General features: G+C 37.9%; 2 protein-coding genes across 5 annotated transcripts; both read left to right on the forward strand.

Annotated features, from left to right (window-relative positions):
• The first annotated feature begins 227 nt into the window (after positions 1–227).
• On the forward strand, positions 228–4265 carry atpaf2 (ATP synthase mitochondrial F1 complex assembly factor 2). Its single transcript, XM_081392460.1, has 8 exons — positions 228–637; positions 725–769; positions 856–1004; positions 2684–2781; positions 2960–3040; positions 3132–3244; positions 3320–3435; positions 3541–4265. Exons 1-8 carry the CDS (start codon positions 511–513, stop codon positions 3676–3678), a joined length of 867 nt encoding a protein of 288 aa, XP_081248586.1. The 5' UTR covers positions 228–510; the 3' UTR covers positions 3679–4265.
• On the forward strand, positions 4231–19606 carry tom1l2b (target of myb1 like 2 membrane trafficking protein b). 4 transcript variants are annotated; one of them, XM_081392456.1, is made up of 15 exons: positions 4298–4404; positions 4977–5061; positions 5880–5958; positions 6062–6211; positions 7474–7608; positions 7767–7940; positions 8035–8151; positions 8304–8437; positions 9841–9898; positions 12112–12277; positions 12382–12496; positions 13628–13700; positions 15423–15482; positions 15959–15992; positions 16683–19606. In XM_081392456.1, the coding sequence occupies exons 1-15, from the start codon at positions 4353–4355 to the stop codon at positions 16835–16837; spliced, it is 1587 nt and encodes a 528-aa protein (XP_081248582.1). In that variant the 5' UTR covers positions 4298–4352; the 3' UTR covers positions 16838–19606. The 4 variants fall into 4 exon arrangements, with proteins under 4 accessions (XP_081248585.1, XP_081248582.1, XP_081248583.1 ...); XM_081392457.1 differs by having other exon boundaries at positions 9841–9889; XM_081392459.1 differs by lacking the exon at positions 15423–15482 and having other exon boundaries at positions 4231–4404; positions 9841–9889.
• Positions 19607–21401: the final 1795 nt, after the last annotated feature.

Consider the following 21401-nt stretch of genomic DNA (forward strand, 5'->3'; position numbering starts at 1 on the left):
TTTATCTAGTTCACGTAGGCCTAACGTCAATATTTTCATTAAAAGAAGGGCATACGAAGTCAGTATATTCGATTGCCTGCAAATGGACAAAAATATTTGTATTTCTTATTTCTTTAGACGTTCATTTGGATCAGAATTAGGTGGCACCGGTGTTTACTGTAATAAATGTTCGAATCCCTGTAGTCTACAGGTGGAGCTTCTGGGACTTTTATTTTGAATTGTCCTTTACGGTCCTTTATGTAGGTCATCACAGTCATCAGCTTCACACGCTTTGGTTTCACGTTGCTGCATGCTGTGACATCCCTAGTCACAGAGTATTTATTTATATTTCTTAAATAACCGAATTAGCCTTAATTATACTTAAAACGTGTGTTTTCTATTATTCCTGAAACAGTAACGATGATTTGTCAAATTTGCTTCAACGGCTGATCCAGCTTTCTAACCTTGACTGAATTTGATCACAGGTCGAACTATTACGTTAATGCGAATACATAGAGTTTAAAATATAAGATGTTACGGAATATTTGTAGGTATCACAGACAATTTGGCCTGGTCATTTGGCCATTTCCTCAAGGGCATCTTGTTCCTAGATTATCAACACACCTACAAAAGGCAAAATATGCCAGTGCCATAACGGGTAAGATCCTTACAGATATGTATAGCCTATAAGGACAAACCTAATATATCGATGCATGATCTCTTGTTCTTACATCGCGTTTTGCAGAAAGAAAGAAGTTCTACGAGAATGTCTCGATATCTCAAGTAGATGGTGAGCGTCATTACACATATCTGCAACACTTATACTAATAATAATACATGTAGGTTTTCAACAAGAGAAAATTGTGTTGTCTACAGGGGGCTTGTTTGAAATAAACCTTGACAAGCGAAAGCTGAAGACTCCAGGTGGAAAGCTGTTCACAGTTCCCAATGAAGCTCTTGCCATAGCTGTTGCAACAGAGTGGGACGTTCAGAAGGAAACACTGAAGTTTTACACCATGCACCTAGTAGGCCATTATTATTAAACGTTAAGGTTTCTAAATTGTATATTAACTATGTTATCACCCAGCGATATATTAAAAGTTAAATATAAAATTCAACTGTATTCGTCTACATAAAGCAGTATACAGTCGTTAAAAAGAAAGCACACCCTCTTTGAATTATTTGGTTTTATGTATCAGGACATAATACATCATCTTGTCTTTTGCAGATCTTAAAATTAGGTAATACAACCTCAGATGAATAACAACATGACATATTACTGTCATTTAACAAAAATAAAGCCAAAATGGAGAAGCCATGTGTGAAAAACTAAGTGCACCCTATGATATGATGTAAAACCACCTTTAGCAGCAATAATTTGAAGTAATCGTTTTCTATATGATGTTATCAGTCTCTTACATTGTTGTGGAGGAATTTTGTCCCACTCTTTTTTACAACGTTGCTTCAGTTCATTGAGGTTTGTGGGCATCTGTTTATGCACAGCTCTCTTAAGGTCTCGCAACAGCATTTTCAGCATTTGGTTGAGGTCTGGACTTTGACTGGGCCAGTGAAACACCTTGATTCTTCTCTTTTTCAGCCATTCTGTTAAAGATTTGCTGTTGTGCTTGGGATCATTGTCCTGTTGCACGGCCCAATTTCAGCCAAGTTTTAGCTGTCGGACAGATGGCCTCACATTTGACTCTAGAATACTTTGTTATACAGAGGTGTTCATGGTCAACTCAAAGAGGTGTTTGTTTGGTTTCCAAATTATGGCAAAACATCTCCACTTTGGTATCGTCGTATGACCTCTGTTCCAGAGGTCTTGTGGTTTGTTCAGATGCAACTTTACAAATTCCTCCTTGGCGTTGTGTAAACACACACTTGGGGTCCATTCTTCTAACCTTGCTTAATACATCAGAGATTGTTTAACAGGTGTCAGATCCTCTAATCGTGATAACTGATCTCTGGCTAATTTGGTTCTTTCTAACAAATTTGTGGATTTGATTAAAATATCTGGTTTAAGTTGTCTAAAATCACTGGACTGCACAACACAACACAATATTATAATTATTGTAATATTAATATAATTATTACAAGCTTAATATTATAAAAATATTATAATTTTTTAATGTTATTGTCCCTGGTTCAATAGGGTACTATTGTAAGAAAGTAGCAGTGGCTGGGACAGACTTAAGTATCACCTTGCTTGCTCCTGAGCAGGGTTGAGCTGGGTTGAACAGACTTGTTGCTATGACAGCAACCTCTTAATTCCTATGGAAGCAGTAAGGGTGTATTTAGTTTTTTAATTTTACACATACCATTTTGGCCAAGTTTTTGTAGAATAAAGAATGACACACTGTAATATGTCTTATGTTGTTATTCATGTGAGGTTGTATTTACCTAATTTTAAGACCTACGAAGAACTAGATGATTTTTTATTACTAGACACAATTTTTTATTATGTCCTGATACGTATAACCATAGAATTTAAAGAGGGTGTATTTTCTTTTTTACATAAATGTATATACTACAATATGTAGCAGATTTCAACTTCTTGATTGTTTATATTGTCACAAATTGCCCAACTCTAATCTGCTAAATGCAACTACAAAGCATGAAGAAAATAAGATATCATATATATTGTATGTAATTGAACTGGCTTACATGGTATATATGCTAATACGACTTATTTCTGTCCATATAGACCACACTTTGCAACACAGCTCTTGATAACCCAACACAAAGGACGAAAGAACAAATGATCTCAGCAGCTTTAAAGTTTTTGGAGACTGACACTATCTGGTGAGGTTCACTGGTTTATTACTTAACGTTTTTTAATTAATTAAACCTAGATCTTACTAGACCTTCTCTGCCATTATTGTGCCACAAAATTACATTAAAGGTAAATGGTATTAGTTCTCCTAAATACATCTGCTGACAGTATTATGATTTCATTAAATCAGATCTACCTTGCTTGCAGTTACAGAGTAGAAGAACCTCCAGCTCTTGTGGAACTGCAGACAAATGAATGGGAGCCTGTAATGAACTGGATAGAACAAAGGTGATATGTAGTCGTTTTGGCTAGATTATTTACACATTTTGGCTAGATCAGGTTTAATAAATGGTGTATATGAACATCTTGTTATTTTTAGATACAATGTAGTCATTGGCTCATCCTCCAATATAATGGGACCTCAAATCCCAGAAGAGACTAAGGAGACATTTCGTCAACACCTTCATTCTTACAATTTTTGGTCTCTGACAGGTAAAGATATTTGGTGCTTTTGCAACTTATGTGAATGGGCCTGTTTGAACAGTGCAGTTTCTAATGTTCCTACAGGGCTTGAGTATGTGATCACTCAGTTGAAATCGTTGATCTTGTCCCTTGGGCTGATTGACAGACACCTAAGCGTGGAACAAGCGGTTCTGCTGTCCAGACTTGAGGAAGAATACCAGGTATGTTGGTTTCTTTTTTATTCCAAATGTTTAATGATTATAGCATGGTACATTTTTTTCCCCATGTTTATGATTACTGTACATTTCTGTTCTGTTTTGTCTTAGATCCAGAGCTGGGGAAATGTGGAATGGGCCCATGATTACGACATGTATGAGTTGCAGGCACGAACAGCTGCTGGTGCAATGTTTGTGCATCTGTCTTCTGAAAGCACAGCCGTTAAGAGAAAAATTTTACAGGATTGAATAGGCCAAAAAGACCCTTTATGGGACTGAAACAGATTTTTTTGTTATCTGTCTTTGTTTACGTTTTACAGTAAGCAGAGGTGACACTAGCCACCTAACCAGCAAAACAATGTTGCTGTCCAGCTGTGTTTTGAGCAATAATAAAGATGTCTAAGGTCATTATGTGTATTTTTAGTTATAACAGCTGCTGCATGGAAAAATTGTAAATGCATAATCCTAGTATGTAAATGTCAGTTTAATGAAGCAGTGAAGGCAAATATGTTAGAAACAAAAAAAAAATTGGAGACTCTTTGATAAATTACAATCATGTGCAAATGTCTGATCGAGTCACCTCATTTGTTTTTGCTACATGGTCACCCAGACGTATGCTTTTCAAGCAATTCCCTTAAGGTCAAAGTCACATATAAAATGTCTGGTTCTTAAGTGCATAGTCTGAAAGGGCAAACCGATACATAACCATTAGTAATAAAGTATCAAATCAGCGGTTTAAAGCAGTAGTGTCGACGAGTTCACTACTGTCCCTTTAAGTAGCTGGCGTGTCATCTCAAAAACAGACAGCAGGTTCGGCCAATAGCTTTGCAGCCCTGAATAAACCAACCAATAGGAGTCGTTCATTGGCGGGGCTTGAGTGTTTACTGTCTCATTGACTGTTTGGCGTTGGATATGTTGACAAGATGGAGTTCTTGCTGGGAAACCCATACAGCACTCCGGTGGGACAGTGCATTGGTATGTTTTTCAGAAATTAATTGATGCTTAAACATTGTGTCACAACAAGTTAACCTCTAAAGCGATGCATTTTGCCGAGCCGCTGTACAGAAGCTCACCATATGGAGAGCCTCCCAGTTAGCTGTCTTACAGCTAATGCTCATTCATGCTAGCTGGTCTAACTCACAGTTAGTTCTGAAAATGTGCTGCAAAATAGTAATATCCTTAATTCTTTAAATGACCAATTCTAGGGAGGCGAAATGCTGAAATGAGTTTAAGTAAACTGAAGTAACGTTACTACAGCGGCTATTAGCCTGCTAACTTAGCCACAGGACAGTGCGTCTATCTCTCACACCCAGTTTCATAGCTAAAGCTTGAGGTAATGTGTATAAATGAATCATACTAATGAACAACATTTATAAATGGCCACTCTGTGTGAGGAACATGACCGCTTGCTTTGGAAGACACCCAGCGTTATCAAGCACATATTGCATAGCGGTTTGCAGATCAGTGCAATGTCATCAGTGCCGATGTTTCTCTAGATTCTCTTAGTAACAGATTCTCTTATCAGTTTGCCTTTTGATCTTCTCCAGAAAGGGCCACAGATGGCTCCCTGCAAAGTGAAGACTGGACCTTGAATATGGAAATATGTGACTTAATCAATGAAACAGAAGATGGGTGAGACATGAAAGATGCATGATTCATAGCATTTAACCTTTTTGCTGACATATTCCGTACGCCTTAGGAAACGATAAACATGTTACACAAATCCAGAAGTTGCTGTCATTGTTATAGTTAACTGTTACATACATATTTTCATAATATAAAATGTTTAATGATGGCTGAAGGATCAAGTCCAGGATGTTACATAAAATGATTATTCTTCAACAATGTGTTATAGAACCTGGTAATGCTTTCTAGCAGAACATGATTCATTCACTTGACCATGTCATTGAACAGTCAAACCAAAATTTAGATTATTAAGACACCTTCAGTATTTCTTATTTTGAAAATGGTATTAAAATATGACAAGAACTCAAAGTTGATATTTCACTGGGTTTGGCCATCCTTCTGTTAGACTGTCTCACAAATGAATTAGGCTGAATAGCTGTCAGCTGTCAAATGTTAAATTTAAGTACACAATTAGATAATACCAATTTAGGTCAACCAATTACCAAGCAATGCTTAATTTTGTTCAGTCTTTGGTGTAAAAAGCAATTATAGAAAAAAACACTTAAGCAAAACATGTTCAGGTCAAAGTGTGAATCATTTTTGGTCCCAGATTTTTTATAAATTTTACTGGTAGTCCACTGTATGAATAATATTTGGGTAATATGTCACAGTTTACTTTATTTTGCTATCCTCACTTACATAAATTAACTATAGTGTCATGCACCCACTAGTAAAAAAATATATCTGGTGTCTGAATAATTTTTGGTTTGACTGTAACTCCATAATGAATTGCTTTTTAGCTGCATGTGTTATCTGATTTATAGGCCTAAGGATGCTATAAGAGCTGTGAAGAAGAGGCTTAATGGGAATAAAAACTACAGGGAGGTGATGCTTACACTGACGGTGGGCAACAGTCGATGGAAACTTTTCTCTTTATAATCTTACTAACGGCTGTTAATTCCTTTTTAAATTGTCCTGTTTATTTAGATTTTCATAATGTGTTCAGGTTCTTGAGACATGTGTAAAGAACTGTGGCTATCGGTTCCACGCACTCGTCACCACCCGGGACTTCATAGATGGCGTTTTGGTGAAAATTATATCTCCTAAAAACAACCCACCGGCCATAGTGCAGGACAAAGTACTAGCTTTGATACAGGTATGGAAAAAATCTGGATTTTTTTGGTTTTGATTGTTCATGATCAGTCAAGAAAAATGCATTTGCCTTATGGTTTAAACATACCACGAGGAAAGGAAAATGACAAGAATGAGAGCATGATGGAGAGAGAGAAAAAAGGAGAGAGAGGAGGTGCATAATGGGGCTGGTTACTTGATGCTCGGTAGTCAAGGAGATCCGGCTGATTCGTCGGCACTGAAGTTGTGCTCATTAAAATCTAGTGGATCAGGTTACCAAGTTTGGCTCCAATGACCAAGGGTAACTTCAATTTACATGGTGTTGCATTTAATGTGATGCCAGAAATTTCTCATAATAAAATTATCAAGATGGAATTTCTAGAATGGCGTTGTCCAAAGAAACTAGGCAAGTGAAATTAGTCCTTTGCATTTTTGTTTGCCATTCAAACAACTATTTAAAACAGTCACCTGATTGTAGTTACTACACTACTTTTCAAAAGTTTGGGTTAAGTATTTTTTTTTTAAATACATTAATACTTTCATTTTGCATGGGCGCGTTAAATTGTTTAAAAGTAACAATAAAGAAATTATATTTAAAATAAATGTAATTCCTTTAAACTTTCTATTCATCAAAAAATCCTGCAAAAAATGTATCACAGTTTCCACCAAAATATTAAAGCAGCACTTGTTTTTAACATTGATAATAATAAGAAATGTTTCTTTAGCACCGAAATCTGCATTTTAGAATGATTTCTGAAGGATCATGTGACACTGAAGAGAGTAATTCAGCTTTGCCATTACAGGAATAAATTACATTTAAAAATATATTAAAATAGAAACAGTTATTTTAAATTGTAATAATATAATAGTACTGTTTTATACTATTTTTGATCAAATAAATGCAGCTTTGGTGAGTCTACTTGCAAAATGTCATTTAAAAAATCCTACTGAACACAAAACTTTTAAACAGCTTGTTTAATAAAGTATTGAATGTTCAAGTAGAGAAGATCTGAGCAGCTGAACGTGCATTCCTTTAGAAAAGTTGGTACTATACGGTTATCCGGATCACATGTGATGACCTACCCCAACCCCGCCCCTAAACCTACCCGTCACTGGGGTTACGACCAACCAAGAGCGGTTGTGGTCAGGTGTGGTCCGGATAACCATATAGAACCGAAAAGTTTTATAGTATACAACACCAGTTTTAAACTATATTAATAGCTAGCTATTCTGATCCATTTTATGTCATGTTTTCACATATTAATTTGCATGTACTCTATACATCAGGCATGGGCAGATGCCTTCAGGAGTAGTCCAGATTTAACAGGAGTAGTCCACGTCTATGAAGAAATGAAGAGGAAGGGTATAGAGTTTCCAACGTCTGAATTGGAGACCTTGTCCCCCATTCACACACCACAACGGGTAGGTGTTGACTCCAGGTATGTTATGGTTTGTTTGTCACAGAGGTTATGGTGGCTTCCTCTAAAATGTAATAGGCCTTATCATTTACTTACTTTATCGCTTTACCTTCCCTCTTTATCTCTGCGCTATCTTTCATTGTCTTGCTCTGTTGATAATAGCTGCAAAGTGCTCCAGAGATGGACCAGCCGAAATACAGCGCCCCAGTCCAGCCCAAGCCACAGCCTCACCCTCACCCTCACCCTCACCCTGCCTCCGCTCCTCCCTTCTCTGCCCCTGTGACCCACACTCCCCCACAGATGCCCAATCTGCCCATCAACCCTTCCCCAGAACAGGTACAGAACCTCCTTGTTTCATTCTTTTAAATGGGATGGATCAACATTTGTTTCCTCAGATTGCTTAATGATGTCATAAAATATCATTGATTAGATTTGCAAGCTGCGCAGTGAGCTCGACATTGTGCGCGGGAACACTAAGGTGATGTCGGAGATGTTGACTGAGATGGTTCCCGGTCAAGAGGATCTATCTGATCATGAGCTTCTGCAGGTTTCTCATTCAGATTATTATTATTTTTTTTATGTTAATTTTGCTAGAGTCTTGAAAGAGCTACATAAGGCCACTAGAGGGAGTGTTGGTACAGCATTATATTGACCATTTTTATTATTCAGTATTACAAGGCTTGTTTGCTTTGTTGGAAGGAATTAAACAGGACGTGCAGGGCCATGCAGCAGAGGATAGTTGAGCTCATCTCACGCGTGTCCAATGAGGAAGTCACGGAGGAGCTCCTGCACGTCAACGACGACCTCAACAACATTTTCCTACGATATGAGAGGTGTGAACAAGCAGGATGAATTTGCCTTTTCTTTAAAGGGATAGTTCACCTGAAAAATGTCATAATTTCCTCACCCTCATGTTGTTCTAAACCCATTAGACTTTGGTTAATCTTTGAAACATGAAGATATTTTTAATGAAACCTAAGAGGCTTCTGTCCCTTCATTGATAGTCCAGGTGACCAAAAAAAATCTGAAGATCATAAAACCGTCATAAAATTCATCCATATGAATCGAGCAGTTTAATCCAAGTCTTGTGAAGAGAAATTATCATTTTATATAATGAAAAGATTTTATTTAGACTTTTATTTACATCTAAAGAATTACGGACACACATACATTGAGCACATCACATGTTAAACACAGACGCTCAAATGTGCGAGTGTTGATGCACGAAAACGAGGTTTGTTTTAGCATGTGATGCACACACAAGCTTCTGTTTATGTGTTTATACAGTATGTGAATAAAAGCATAAATGAAATCTGTTTATCATATAAAGCGATCGTAACACTTCACAAGAATTTGAACTGCTCGAGTAATGTGGATTCATTTTAGAGTTCTCAACGGGTCGGGTCGGCCCGACAAACCCGACGGGACCCGCGGGTTCGGGCCGGGTTCGGGTCGAAAATATAATCAAATGACTCGGGTCGGGTCGGACCTCGGGCTTAATCTTTTCCGCTCAGTAAAAAACAAAACAAAAAACATTTATTAATCATCGCTGCTGGTCACCGTAAAGAAAGTCTGGCTGCTGCGTGTAACGTGCATCATGGAGAGGGGCGGGGGCAGACCTGACGCCGCTGCGTGCACGCCTTTAGCCTGGAGAAGAAGATGGAGTTGGTGAGAAGTAAACTTGCCGCAGGTGAATTCACCGTCGCTACTACAGCCTATTTATATATTTAAAGTGTATTGTTTCAGTTGTTTGTATTGTTAAAAGGCGTGAACATTAAAGGTTGATTTGAATTCCCGTCTGCTGGTCATGATAATACGTGTATGAGAGAAAAAAAAAAAAAAAACCGACGCAGCGTCGGGCCGCGGGTCGGGTTCGGGCAGATAATTCATGTTTATGTGTCGGGTTACATCGGGTCCGGGCTTTAAAAGCCACGGGCCGGGTCGGGTCGGGTTGTAATTTTCAGGCCCGTTGAGAATTCTCTCTCATTTTACTGCCTTTATGACCTTTATGGATATTTTTTGGTTACCTGGACATTCACTGGAGGAACAGAAGCATCTCCTGTTTCATTGAAAAATATAGTTGTGTATCAAAGATTAACCAAAGTTTAATGGTTTTGGAACAACATTAGGGTAAGTAAATGATTTTTGGGTGAACTATCCTCTTAAAGCTTCATGAAAAGACTGTTTTAAGCGAGGGTAAGGTTTTAATGGTTTTTGTTTGCTCCCTTTTCTTTAGATACGAGAGGTTCCGATCTGGCCGAACTGCGCAAGGCATAAACAATGGGGTGGGTTGTGTGTCTTCTTTAAGAGAGTGGTTTTATCTGTGTGCTAGCATCAGTTCATCATCAATGTGTGTGTTTTTTCCCCCTCCAAACACATGTAAGGTAAATTGTTCATGCCAAGAGCACAGCTCAGAGTCACACGTGCCATTTTCTCTTCCCCTCATTGCTTGCTTTTTGCTCTAATATACAGTATGCTCTGAGAAAGCATGGTACGTTTGCTTTGAGATGCATACACTTTCATCATGTGCGGTTATCAACTGAAAATGTGATTGCATGTTGGTGTTACTTATTGTGTGGTTTGGTCTGTTTTGTGATTTTGTTTTTCTTATTTTTATTTTTGGTATTGCTAGCTGAGGGAGGCAAGTATGAGTCATCATTTTTTTTTACTTGGACATGCAGATGCTAAAGAATGTTGTGTCAGTATTGGCCGGTGCAGTCCCAGTCCCGTGTTGCATCCATTGAACCTCCATTAGCATGTAGAATGCCTGTCCTGCAGTCTGTGACCTTTGCTTGCCATCCCCTCCATCTGCTTACCCTAGTACTAGTTCCTCCACTGCTTCAGATAAAATAGACTACATGGGGATTTAGGAACGGTGCATTTTATGTAATGGATATATGATTTTTAATAGCATAATGCAGCAATAATATGCCACTTTATGCTATTTTTGTAGTTTTCATTATTCCCTGAGAGAAATACACAACCGTTCAAAAGTTTGGGGTCAGTAAGATATATATATTACGATAAAAATATATCACGGTTTCCACAAAAACATTAAGCAGCACAATTGTTTTCAACATTGATAAAAATAAGAAATGTTTCTTGAAAACTAAATCAGCGTATTAGAATGATTTCTGAAGGATCATGTGACACTGAAGACTTGCTGTTGAAAGTTCAGCTTTCCAGCCAATACAGGAATAAATTAATTTTTAAAATATATTAAAGTAGAAAAATTGTAATAATATTTCACAATATTACTGGTTTTACTGTATTTTTTATTAAATAAATACAGCTTTGGTGAGCATAAGACACTTCTTTTAAAAACATAAAAAACTCCAAACTTTTGAATTGCAATGTATTTTGGGTATTTTTGTTAAAAACAATTGTTGAATTTATTCATGTGGTGTCTAGTACTATGGAAAGGCGACGAGATGCACTTATTAAATATGATGTACCGTAGTTCACTGTTATAGAATCTGACGCCAGTTATCACAGATTATTAATGTGCTTTTTCTTTACTTTGTTACACAATACAATACAGCACAGATGTATTATGGCTTCTGACAAATCACATTTTGACAGCATGTGTCTATTACTATTATTATTTATGGACTTTTGCCTTGGAATAAATCATTTCTTGTCACGAGCATGTCCTGTACCAACGTGCCACGACATCAACAAATTACGTTTTTGACGTTATTTGGTGTTTCTTTTTTAAGTAAAATAGAGGATTCAAACACATTTAAGCACAACTCCTCTGAATTACAGCAACATACCTTTTTTAAGTGGCAAAGAAACAAAGGCTATGAGTAACATTCACACACATGGAGTAATAACTGGCCTGGGAATATCCATTAACCGTCCTTCTAGTGCCCAGTCTAATAGTCAGTGTTCCTGTACAGTCTCACCACTTCACCTTTTCATCAATTCTTTGAGTTAAAGATTAGACTTCCTCTCACAAAAGAGTTGGTGAAACCGGTGAAAACATTGTATGTAATACATCCAAACCATTTGTCTTAACTCCTCTCAACCTGTAGAACTGACTGCAGGGTCTCTCTTTTTTTTTTAAAGCAAACATTTAAAGGAATAGTTCACTTCAAAATGAAAATTGTTTCAAACCTGTATGAATTTCTTTCTTCTGCTGAACACAAAGGAAGATATTTTGAAGAATGACAATAACCAAACAGTTGATGGACCCCATTGACTTCCATAGTACATTTAGTACATAGTACACTTTTTTTTTTCCTACTATGGAAGTCAATGGGGTCCATCAACTGTGGTTACCGACATTCTTCAAAATATCTTCCTTTGAAACAAACGATGATGACAGAATTTGCATTTTGAAGTGAACTATTCCTTTAAGCAAAAGTAAAAAGAGTAGAAGTATGTAAACCAGTTTGAAAATGTTCATGGTGTAAAGGTAAGATAGCAAATCAATAATCTTTCATTTTTCCCTAAAGTGTCTGTAACTAATGTGTCTATGTGAAATGGTATTGCATATCAACAGGTCCTGAACGAGGCGACAGAGGATAACCTGATTGACCTGGGACCGGGGTCTCCTGCGGTGGTCAGTCCCAGGATCAGCGCTACTCCTCCGTCCAGCCTGCCTCCCTCCGTCGCTGCTGTTCGCTCTGCCTCTCCAGTCACACTCTCCTCCAGACTGGCGGTTTTGGGTGAGTCTCGGACCTTGGATGCACAATATTCTGTACATTTTTGATCTCTAGAGAGAAGCTGTTTTGTTTGCCTGCACTAATGTGAGAATACCGTTGCTTCACAGATGTGGGTTCTGACAGTGTGACTGGCACCTTGAGCTCTTTGACTACCTGTCAACCCCAAGATGACTTTGACATGTTTGCCCAGACCAGGACTGGTACCATTCCTGAGCGGAAGAAGTATAAACAAATCAAAATTTCATGCAACCAATAGATTATAATGTATAATAGAGTTAATTGCCCCCCTTAAAGGGATAGTTCACCTATCTCTCATGATTTACTCACCCTCATGTCGTTCCAAACCCATTAGACTTTGGTTAATCTTCTAAACTCAAATTAAGATATTTTTAATGAAGCCTAAGAGGTTTCTGTTTTTCCAATGAAAGTCCAGATGACCAAAACAAAAAGGTCAAAGGCATTGTGAAATTAATCTATTTGAATCAAGCGGATTTATTCAGATCTTGTGAAGAGATACTATCGCTTTATATGATGAACAGATTTAATTTAATTTAATAAACGCACATACATGGAGCTCATAATTCATGGTAAACATGGAAGATTGTGTGTGCATTGAGTGTGCTTCGCGCTAAAACAAACCTCATTGGTTCTCGTGTTTATCATATTTGATGTGCTATGGCAATTTTATCCTGTTTAAAGATGGCTTAATGATGATACATCATTCAGTATGTTATTAATTTGAAATAAATGGAAACATTAAGCCAATTAGTTCTAATACCCCACAGCATTAACTTATCCCTAATTACTTTATAGTTTTTTTAATTGATTTAAAAAAGTATGTATGTGTTTGTCTCATTTCATGTAAAATACTAAACCAATTAGTTTAAAATAATTTATATATTCACAGATCACTATAATTCAATTACAGTAAAGGTGGGGGAGGGGCATCATACCCTATAGTATATTATATAATTTAAATCATAAATAGGCAATAATAAAATATGTTTTATATTATATTATCCCTCGGTTTCACAGACAAGGCTTAAGTTAGTCCCAGACTAAACTGCATGTTTGAGCTGTTTTAACCGAAAGCAACTTGCTCTGACACATCTTGAAATATGTCAGTGTCATTGTTTTATCTCAAGATGCACACCAGTAATGTTTTTTTTCCAAGGCACGTTTATAAAAGATACTTACAATAATCTAAGCCCTGCCTGTGAAACCATGACTATATATTATATTATATTATATTATATTATATTATATTATATTATATTATATTATATTATATTATATTATATTATATTATATTGTTAGCATTTAACTCTCACATTCCTGGTTTTGAACTCCCAGTGTACCATTCGAAGACACAAAGGCTTCAAGTGGAGTGGCCCCGACTTTGGATGTCAGACAGCAAAACACTGGGGTAAGTTTTTGTGACTGTGTGTGTGATTTATTTTCGGACAGTTTCTTGCCTTCTCCATCAGCATATGTACGTATGGACTTTTTGTTTTCATGTTAAGGAGACATAGAGCTGGATGTTAAGATACTTATTTTGGAGTGGTTTATAAAGCTGAATATTACTGTTATTCTAAGTACGTAGTACACAGTAATGTATGTAGTGTCAGGGCTTGAAAATTTTCAAAATCGCTGGGAGCCCTTCGGGCAGACACTCTTCAGATTTTGGTAGCCCGAAATGAATTTTACTAGCCCAAATAAAAAGACAATTTTTAATGTAGAAAATTGGATAGGAGTCAAAACGTCAAAACACAAATATCAACCATTGGATATAAAATAATCAAATTAGAATCATCAATACAAATATGCATCTGGTTCTAACTGAACTGAAATTTGTGTGACCAATATGGAACATGAATCAGTCTGTGTCAGATTCTGAATCGGAGATATCATCTGAAGTGCGCAGCTCTGTTGTTTTAAAGTCTGACAACGTTAAAAGTGTTCATTTTCTGATGGAATAATTCAAATATTGAAGTGTAGCAATAAATAATAATAATAATAACAATACCAGATTTTTTTGAGGCAAGTGAATGGTGCTGTAATTATTTTATGCTGTTTATATAGCAGAATATATGATGGCCAAGTCACCTTTATTTATGTACCGCTTTTTACCATACAGATTTGTTTGTTTCAAAGCAGCTTTACAAGTGATTCAAACATTCTGACACGCAAAGTAAAGCATTCATGTGAAAGTGGAGCTTTAATTTTTATTGATCATGTGCATAGGCATAATTTGTGGGTGGGACATGTCCCCACCACTTTTTCTTAGGATCGCTATTGTCCCCCACTACTTTTTGAAACATTATGATGTACCTAATACAAATAAATAAAACATCTCCAGTTAACTAGCAGAGCATTCATTTAGTTTGTTATTAAATAAGAGATGATCTAGCACTAAAATGTGTTGTTTTTGAAATTAAGCTGATCGCTTATTGCTGCTGCTCTCAGTTGCATGGATACAATATATGGATAGTGTTCTCTTGTGGCTCGTGCACAGTCTTCACTCGGATGCGCTCTTCAATCTATCGCCGTTGCGGAGACTCTATTCGTTCTGGTGAAATCACAAAACAAAATGCATGATATAGACTGTAACCACTGATGAACATACTCGGTTTTGATGAGAAAAAACAAAACAAAACTATAGAGTGCGGATTAGAACCCAGAACCTCTGACACACTTGGCAAAAGTTTTAACCACGAGACCATTTAAGTACACAAGCAAAAATTCTTGGCACTAACAATATTAGTAGATTTAATTAAACCCAATGTAACATTGCTATTTAAATTGATTTCTAGACATCGTAATGTTATTTTTTTCCCTAAAATTGTTATTGTACATATATCTGATTTAGCATTGTATTAGCAACCTCTAAAATAATTGACTTATTAGTAATTCTTGACCAATATTAATCAGTCAGTGCAGCTCAATAGTGTTTTCTGCGGTGACGCGCCGTGCATGTTTCACTTGTCCATATGGGGGTAGTTTACTAATATTTGATTAAGACTTTTATGTTGAAGTCTTATTGTTTTTGTTTTGTTTTTTGTCGTTTGTTTGTTTTGTCATGTTTTCTTGGGATTATTATTTTTTATTTTTTATTTGCTTGGCTCCGGCCCATGGTTTGGGCCCATAGGCAGCTCTTGACCAGTCCTCTGTCATGGATGACATTGAGGAGTGGCTCTGTACTGATGTGGTGAGATTTCCTTTTGTTTATTTTTATTTCATTTGATTTTTTTTTTTCGTCTTCTTCAGGACATAACTCACTTATTTGAAAAGAAATATGTAACTGCATATTTCTTTTTTGTTTGCCTTTTTATTCCTGGCTGACTACCTTGTACCCTCTTTTTTGGGTCACTAACAACTCTCCTTGAATGGTTTTGCTGCGTTCCTTACTTTTCTGGGATATTCTGTCAGTTATTTTAGAAAACCCAGAGTGCGTAGTGAACAGACCCTTGCTTGACATGCTTTTAACACTTTGATATTCTATACTAATGCCTTTGGATGTTTTGGGTTATATAATTTAGATAATCTGTTAATTCAAGAACTTTTATTGGTATTTTGAAGGGAAGAAATTATAATGTTTGATATGGCTGCAAACAAATTGTGCTCCTTTTTTTAAAAAGCCTTAATGCGCTGAAATATTTTACCCTTTTTTCTACTTCCCTTCAGAAAGGAGATGGAGAGGAGGGTGTGACAAGTGAAGGTATGAAGAATTGCTTGATTTATACTACTGTTCAATAGGTTTGAAACTTTGAAAATAATAAGAAATATTCCTTGAGCACCAAATCAGCATATTAGAATGATTTCTGAAGGATCATGAGACACTAAAAACTAGAGTAATGATGCTGAAAATTCAGCTTTGCCATCACAGGAATAAAATGCATTTTAAAAATATATTACATTTATATTACATTACATTGTAAAATATAAAACAGTTATTTTTAATTGTTAGAATGGGTAGAATATCAAAATAGCATATTATTTGAAATAAATTCTGTGGTTTGGAAAAGATGTGTCTATCCATTTAGATCAAGACACGACCAAGTTGCATTTACAAGGTGTCGGATAGGCCATACTAGACTGACTCATGGGCATTTATTGAAGGGTGAAGAAGCACCAAAATGTCAATACTGTAGTACCAACTTGTCAAACATGTAAAACATGTTCTTTTGGACTGCCCAGTTTCTTTTCATTATATTGTACTCATGATATTATGTTGTTAAATGTTTAGTATGTATCTGCCATGTAATAGCCGGTGGTGCTATGGCAATAAACTCAAATACTACTACTATTTGAAATTGTAATATGTTTTTGCCACTTTTGAGTGGTAGTGTATCTATTCATAGACCCAGCAGTTTTTGACTTTAAACACTTTATGAAAACTTTCTTCCAGAGTTTGACAAGTTTCTAGAGGAGCGAGCCAAAGCAGCAGAGATGGTGCCCACACTGCCGACCCCCCCGAGCGACGAGCTTCCTGCTGCTTCCGGTGCTTCTGCCAGTGCGAGTAAAAAGCCAGGCAGGTCCGAGGACGCCCTCTTTGCCTTGTAGATAAGTGTCAGATCCTCAGGGGCGGCCCAGCTCTGCTCATGTGGCGGTGGTGGGTCAGTCCCTTTGCAGATCCATCAGCATCCCCTCTTTCTCTCCTGCTTCTCCAACTCAATCAACACTATCACAGCTGAAGTGATCAGAACTGTTTCATGATCTAGACATTTTCATAATGGACATTTTCTTACTTTACCAAGTTGTCATTCCATTGAAAATGCTCCACCGAGAACTCCCCAAAAGCATACCGTTCCGTGCGAGTTCGAGAGGTCAATGTCTATTTTTTTAATTGATATTTGTGGTATAAAGCAAGAAAATTAATGTAAAAGTCTATTAGATCCGGCCATGTCTAATTTTTGTGTTCACTGTGGTCCTGCATGCAAACAGCTGAAAAATCCTATTTCTCCTTCCTCAAGGATAACCTGTAAAGGGAGTTAATAATTGTTAGTTTTTCTTCTTCTTCTTTCCCCCCTCAACTTTATCTACCGGAATATTTGCTTTAAAGGGATGTTATATATAGATTATTTATTATACAATTTCCAATTAATACCTCTGACAAGACATACCATAGCAGAAAGATGATGGTAGCAGTTCAGCTTTCAGAATTGAGAATTTTGTCATATTATGAATGAGACATAATTTTTAAGCATTATTTATAATATATTCAAATTAAAACTGAATATTTAAAAGGCAGAATAGGTCACATCAAAGGGAAAATTATATGATTATTATTTCACTGGATTCTTTTAATGTTATTATTTTACTTGGCAAAAGCATTGCCTATTAGAACGCATTAATAGGAACAAAAGGTATGTATTTCAATTTAATTTGCACTGAAAGAATTATTCGCCTTTCGGCTGTTAACAGAGCTTTTGTTCAAATACAAAATTTAAGCTGTCCTTCATTTCAACGCTCTCTATTACGAGACCGAAAAACAAATGGAGTTTCTAGAGAACTGATGGTGACTGCAAGGCAGTTTAAATTGGATTTTACGTTCACAACTGCTGCAGAAAGGGTGTCAAGCTTAGCGTTGCTATTAAGGAATGAAATGAATCTGCCTTAAAGAACAGATTGTGGCTAGTTTAAGGTGTAGTCCGCTAATGATCATGTAACGTTTGGTACTCTTATGTTTGCACACCAGACATTTGATTTAGTGAGGATAGTGTGCTGACACTATCATTAGTTCGAGTGCTGTGTCTCGCTGTTCTGTAAATACTGTTTTGACGGACCAAATGTTTAACCTTAGCAAATAATTTAAGTGTAAAGTCAACTAACTTAAGACATATATTGCTTTTAACATCCAGATGGGTTTTAGTTGTGTTTGTTTTTGTGCAAGATTTTATTTGTTGATATAGGTGAGCACAAATCAAAGGGACGGTGCACTTTTGCATGGCTAATTATTTTATATGATTTGTCACACTACACAAATTATGTATTACAAATGAAAACAACCCCAGATTTTTTTGAGTAACTAAGCTTTGGCACTCATAATTTCAGTTTGAAAACTGGGTGATTTTTGAGGATCGCCGCCTTTGGGAGAATTATTTGGAGTTCATTATGCTGTGTTTGTAAATGTTAGTTACCGCAATTTTAAGGGACACTGTTTAAGGAGCTATGAAAAGCTGAAGCTGTTGTACATGCAGCAATAATGTCTGGTTTGTTATAGAGCTAACTAAAGGTTAGCTGTAGCAGGGATGCAGTCTGATAATGCACGAGCATTAATACTAAAATATTGTGGCTTTGTTCTGTTGACAACAGGAGACTTGAGGGACACTACATAATTGTGGGGACTTGTTAATTTTCATAATTGATTTGTTCGTTTTAAGAGATTTATGTATCCCCCTACACATTATTAATATGTACACTAAATTCAATCTATAAAAAAAACATACAGATTTTACCTCCCATGGATGTTAACCATCTCATGTAATTGCTGTTGTTATTGTTTTTGACTCCATCGCTGATATGGTTCATCTTGACATGGATAATGTTATACATCCATGGATGGATGTAACTTTTGAGTTATATCACTTTATTAGCAACTTCAATTTCAATGCTGCACTACAGTTTGATTTCATTTGAAATGGTTTTGGCTGTAAATTAGTCTCAGAAATGTACAGTTTGAGAATGTAAAAGAAATTTATTTAGCATCTTTTATTTCAGAAGTCAGTATTGGTTAACTTTATATTAGTATGAAGGAACTGTAAAGCTCAGAATCATAGGTTTGGAGTTTCCGCTCTTGTTGCAGTTTGGAGTGAAACTCTTTCACTGACTTATTTTAGGCAGACAAAAATTTTCCCCTGCATGTGGTCAGGTTTTGCCAATGTCTTCAGTAAAGAAACCCTTTTGTACCTTGAGAGCATTTCTTTATGGGTACGGCACTTTTCTTCTCTTTGATATGTATTTGGAGTTATGTGTGTGTGTCTATCTATATGTGTGTGTGAACAACCGCTCCTGATATCTGCTGCAGACACCGTGTTTATCCTGTGTTTATCAAGGGACGGGAAGGAGAGAATCTAGCTTTCCAACATGACACATCTCTATAAAGGGAGTGGAACTGCAGCGTGTGTGTGTGTGTGTGTGTGTGTGTGTGTGTGTGTGAAGGGCTGGCGTAAGCTGTACTCTCTAACCGGTGATCATTTCTCTGGTCAATCTTGGTTTTACAGATTGCACTGGTGTTGGTCTGTGTGCTTACCTGTTGTTATACCTCAAGCTGCTCTCTGTACTGTTTGATTCATGCATGTGTTGAACTCCAATAAAACTTACCAAAACGGTGATCTGTTATTCTGTCTATTGTAAAATTGTCATATAAAATGTATTTTCTATTCTAACTGAATTACAGATCTAACTAGTGTGGGCGGGGTGGTATGACCAAAAATCTGGATTACTGTATGCTTTTAGATTCTGGTGTTTTCACAGTATATCAAATTATTATTTTTTTTTTTCATGGCTGGACCTTTATATAAGCTCACAGTGGTTTAATTTACTGTCAGGAGTATAGAGAATATGAAAACATTGCAATGTCAAAAACAAATTTACTTTAAAAAAATGGAGGTAATCAAATCAATTTATAAAATTACTGTAAAGTGGTATAAAAAAAACGTCTCGGTTACTTATGTAACCCTCGTTCCCTGAAGGTACGACGTGACGACGTAATTGGGATCACTTCAGAGAGCCTTATCAACTTCGAGTATCTACAGAACAAGCCAATGAACGTTGGCGTGCATGAACGCGTCACGCGCCCCCGCCCCGCCGCGCGGGTATAAACAGGAAGCGGGCGCACGCACACATTGTTTTTCGCTGAGGAGCCGAGATTTGTGACGGCCATGCAGCGATGGTCAGCAACGGTGGCGACGGGACGTTACGTCTCCCGTTCCCTCCTTCAGGGAACGAGGGTTACATCAGTAACCGAGACGTTCCCTTTCAGTCGCTCACGTTCGACGTAACGTCGACGTGACGACGTAATTGGGATCCCATGGAAAACGCCACGGTTGCTGCCACATCCAGCGCCCTACGCAAGACTCTCAGACCCCCAACTGCTGAGGCGGAAGACCTGCGTAGAGGGAGTTCAACTGCTGTTCCCTTATACCCCACACAGCGGAACTCTTGGATAACACTGGGAAAGCGTACCTCTCCAGGGGAAAGAACGCTGCGGAGCCACATCCTGCCCGAAGGGAGGTAACATGTGGAGAATACACATATGGACTGGCCGAAGGGGCAGTGCGACATATGGAATGTCACTGGGGTGGCTCCGCCCGAAGGGGGAGACCACCGGACAGTGACGGCAGAGCAGACTCTGCCAAGGGAAGACACAGGCTCACCGTAGGGAGCTGGTCGTGGAAGAATACACATATGGGATCGCCGCAGGGATCACCACATATGGAACCCAGCCTAGCACAAGTTACACAAGCATACGAGCACTAGGCCTGGCGTCGGACGCTCCGCAACGTCCAACTGCCGAAGGGGTGCGGAGGAACTCACAGGGTTCGCCAATGGGGAACTCGACTGGAGTAAAAAGCGCATGTATCCGTTCCTAGGAAGGGAGTGGCGCAGCAAGCCGACACTAGAGCGGGAACTTCGGTGTTACCGGCTAGTAGAAGCGAGCACACAGGAAGAAACCGGCTCAACACGTAAGCTATAAAACCTAGCGAACGTGTTAGGTGTCGCCCAGCCCGCAGCTCTACAGATGTCTGTCAGCGAGGCGCCGTGAGCCAGCGCCCAGGAAGAAGCGACACTCCTAGTGGAGTGGGCTTTCAACCCAGGCGGGCAGGGCACGCCTTGGGCTTCGTAAGCCAAGGCGATGGCATCCACTATCCAGTGGGCCATCCTCTGCTTGGAGACAGCCTTCCCTTTCTGCTGGCCTCCGTAACAGACGAAGAGCTGATCTGAGATCCTGAGGCTTTGCGTTCTGTCCACGTACAGACGCAGAGCGCGAACGGGACAGAGAAAAGCCAGGGCTGGGTCTGACTCCTCCGAAGGCAGCGCTTGCAGGTTCACTACCTGGTCCCGGAAGAAAGTGGTAGGAACCTTTGGCACGTATCCGGGCCGGGGTCTCAGGATGACGTGAGAG

The sequence above is a fragment of the Scardinius erythrophthalmus genome, assembly GCF_964197995.2.
Source record: "Scardinius erythrophthalmus genome assembly, chromosome: 18".
NCBI lineage: Eukaryota > Metazoa > Chordata > Actinopteri > Cypriniformes > Leuciscidae > Scardinius > Scardinius erythrophthalmus.

Bases quoted from the DNA above. Each gene is read 5' to 3' on its own strand.
- atpaf2 (XM_081392460.1), top strand. From the start codon at position 511: ATGTTACGGAATATTTGTAGGTATCACAGACAATTTGGCCTGGTCATT. The intron at 1,005-2,683 runs GTAGGCCATTAT...CTGTCCATATAG, and splicing joins AGTTTTACACCATGCACCTA to ACCACACTTTGCAACACAGC. The intron at 3,436-3,540 runs GTATGTTGGTTT...GTTTTGTCTTAG, and splicing joins GACTTGAGGAAGAATACCAG to ATCCAGAGCTGGGGAAATGT.
- tom1l2b (XM_081392456.1), top strand. From the start codon at position 4,353: ATGGAGTTCTTGCTGGGAAACCCATACAGCACTCCGGTGGGACAGTGC. The intron at 7,609-7,766 runs GTAGGTGTTGAC...TGTTGATAATAG, and splicing joins CCATTCACACACCACAACGG to CTGCAAAGTGCTCCAGAGAT. The intron at 9,899-12,111 runs GTGTCTTCTTTA...GCATATCAACAG, and splicing joins TAAACAATGGGGTGGGTTGT to GTCCTGAACGAGGCGACAGA.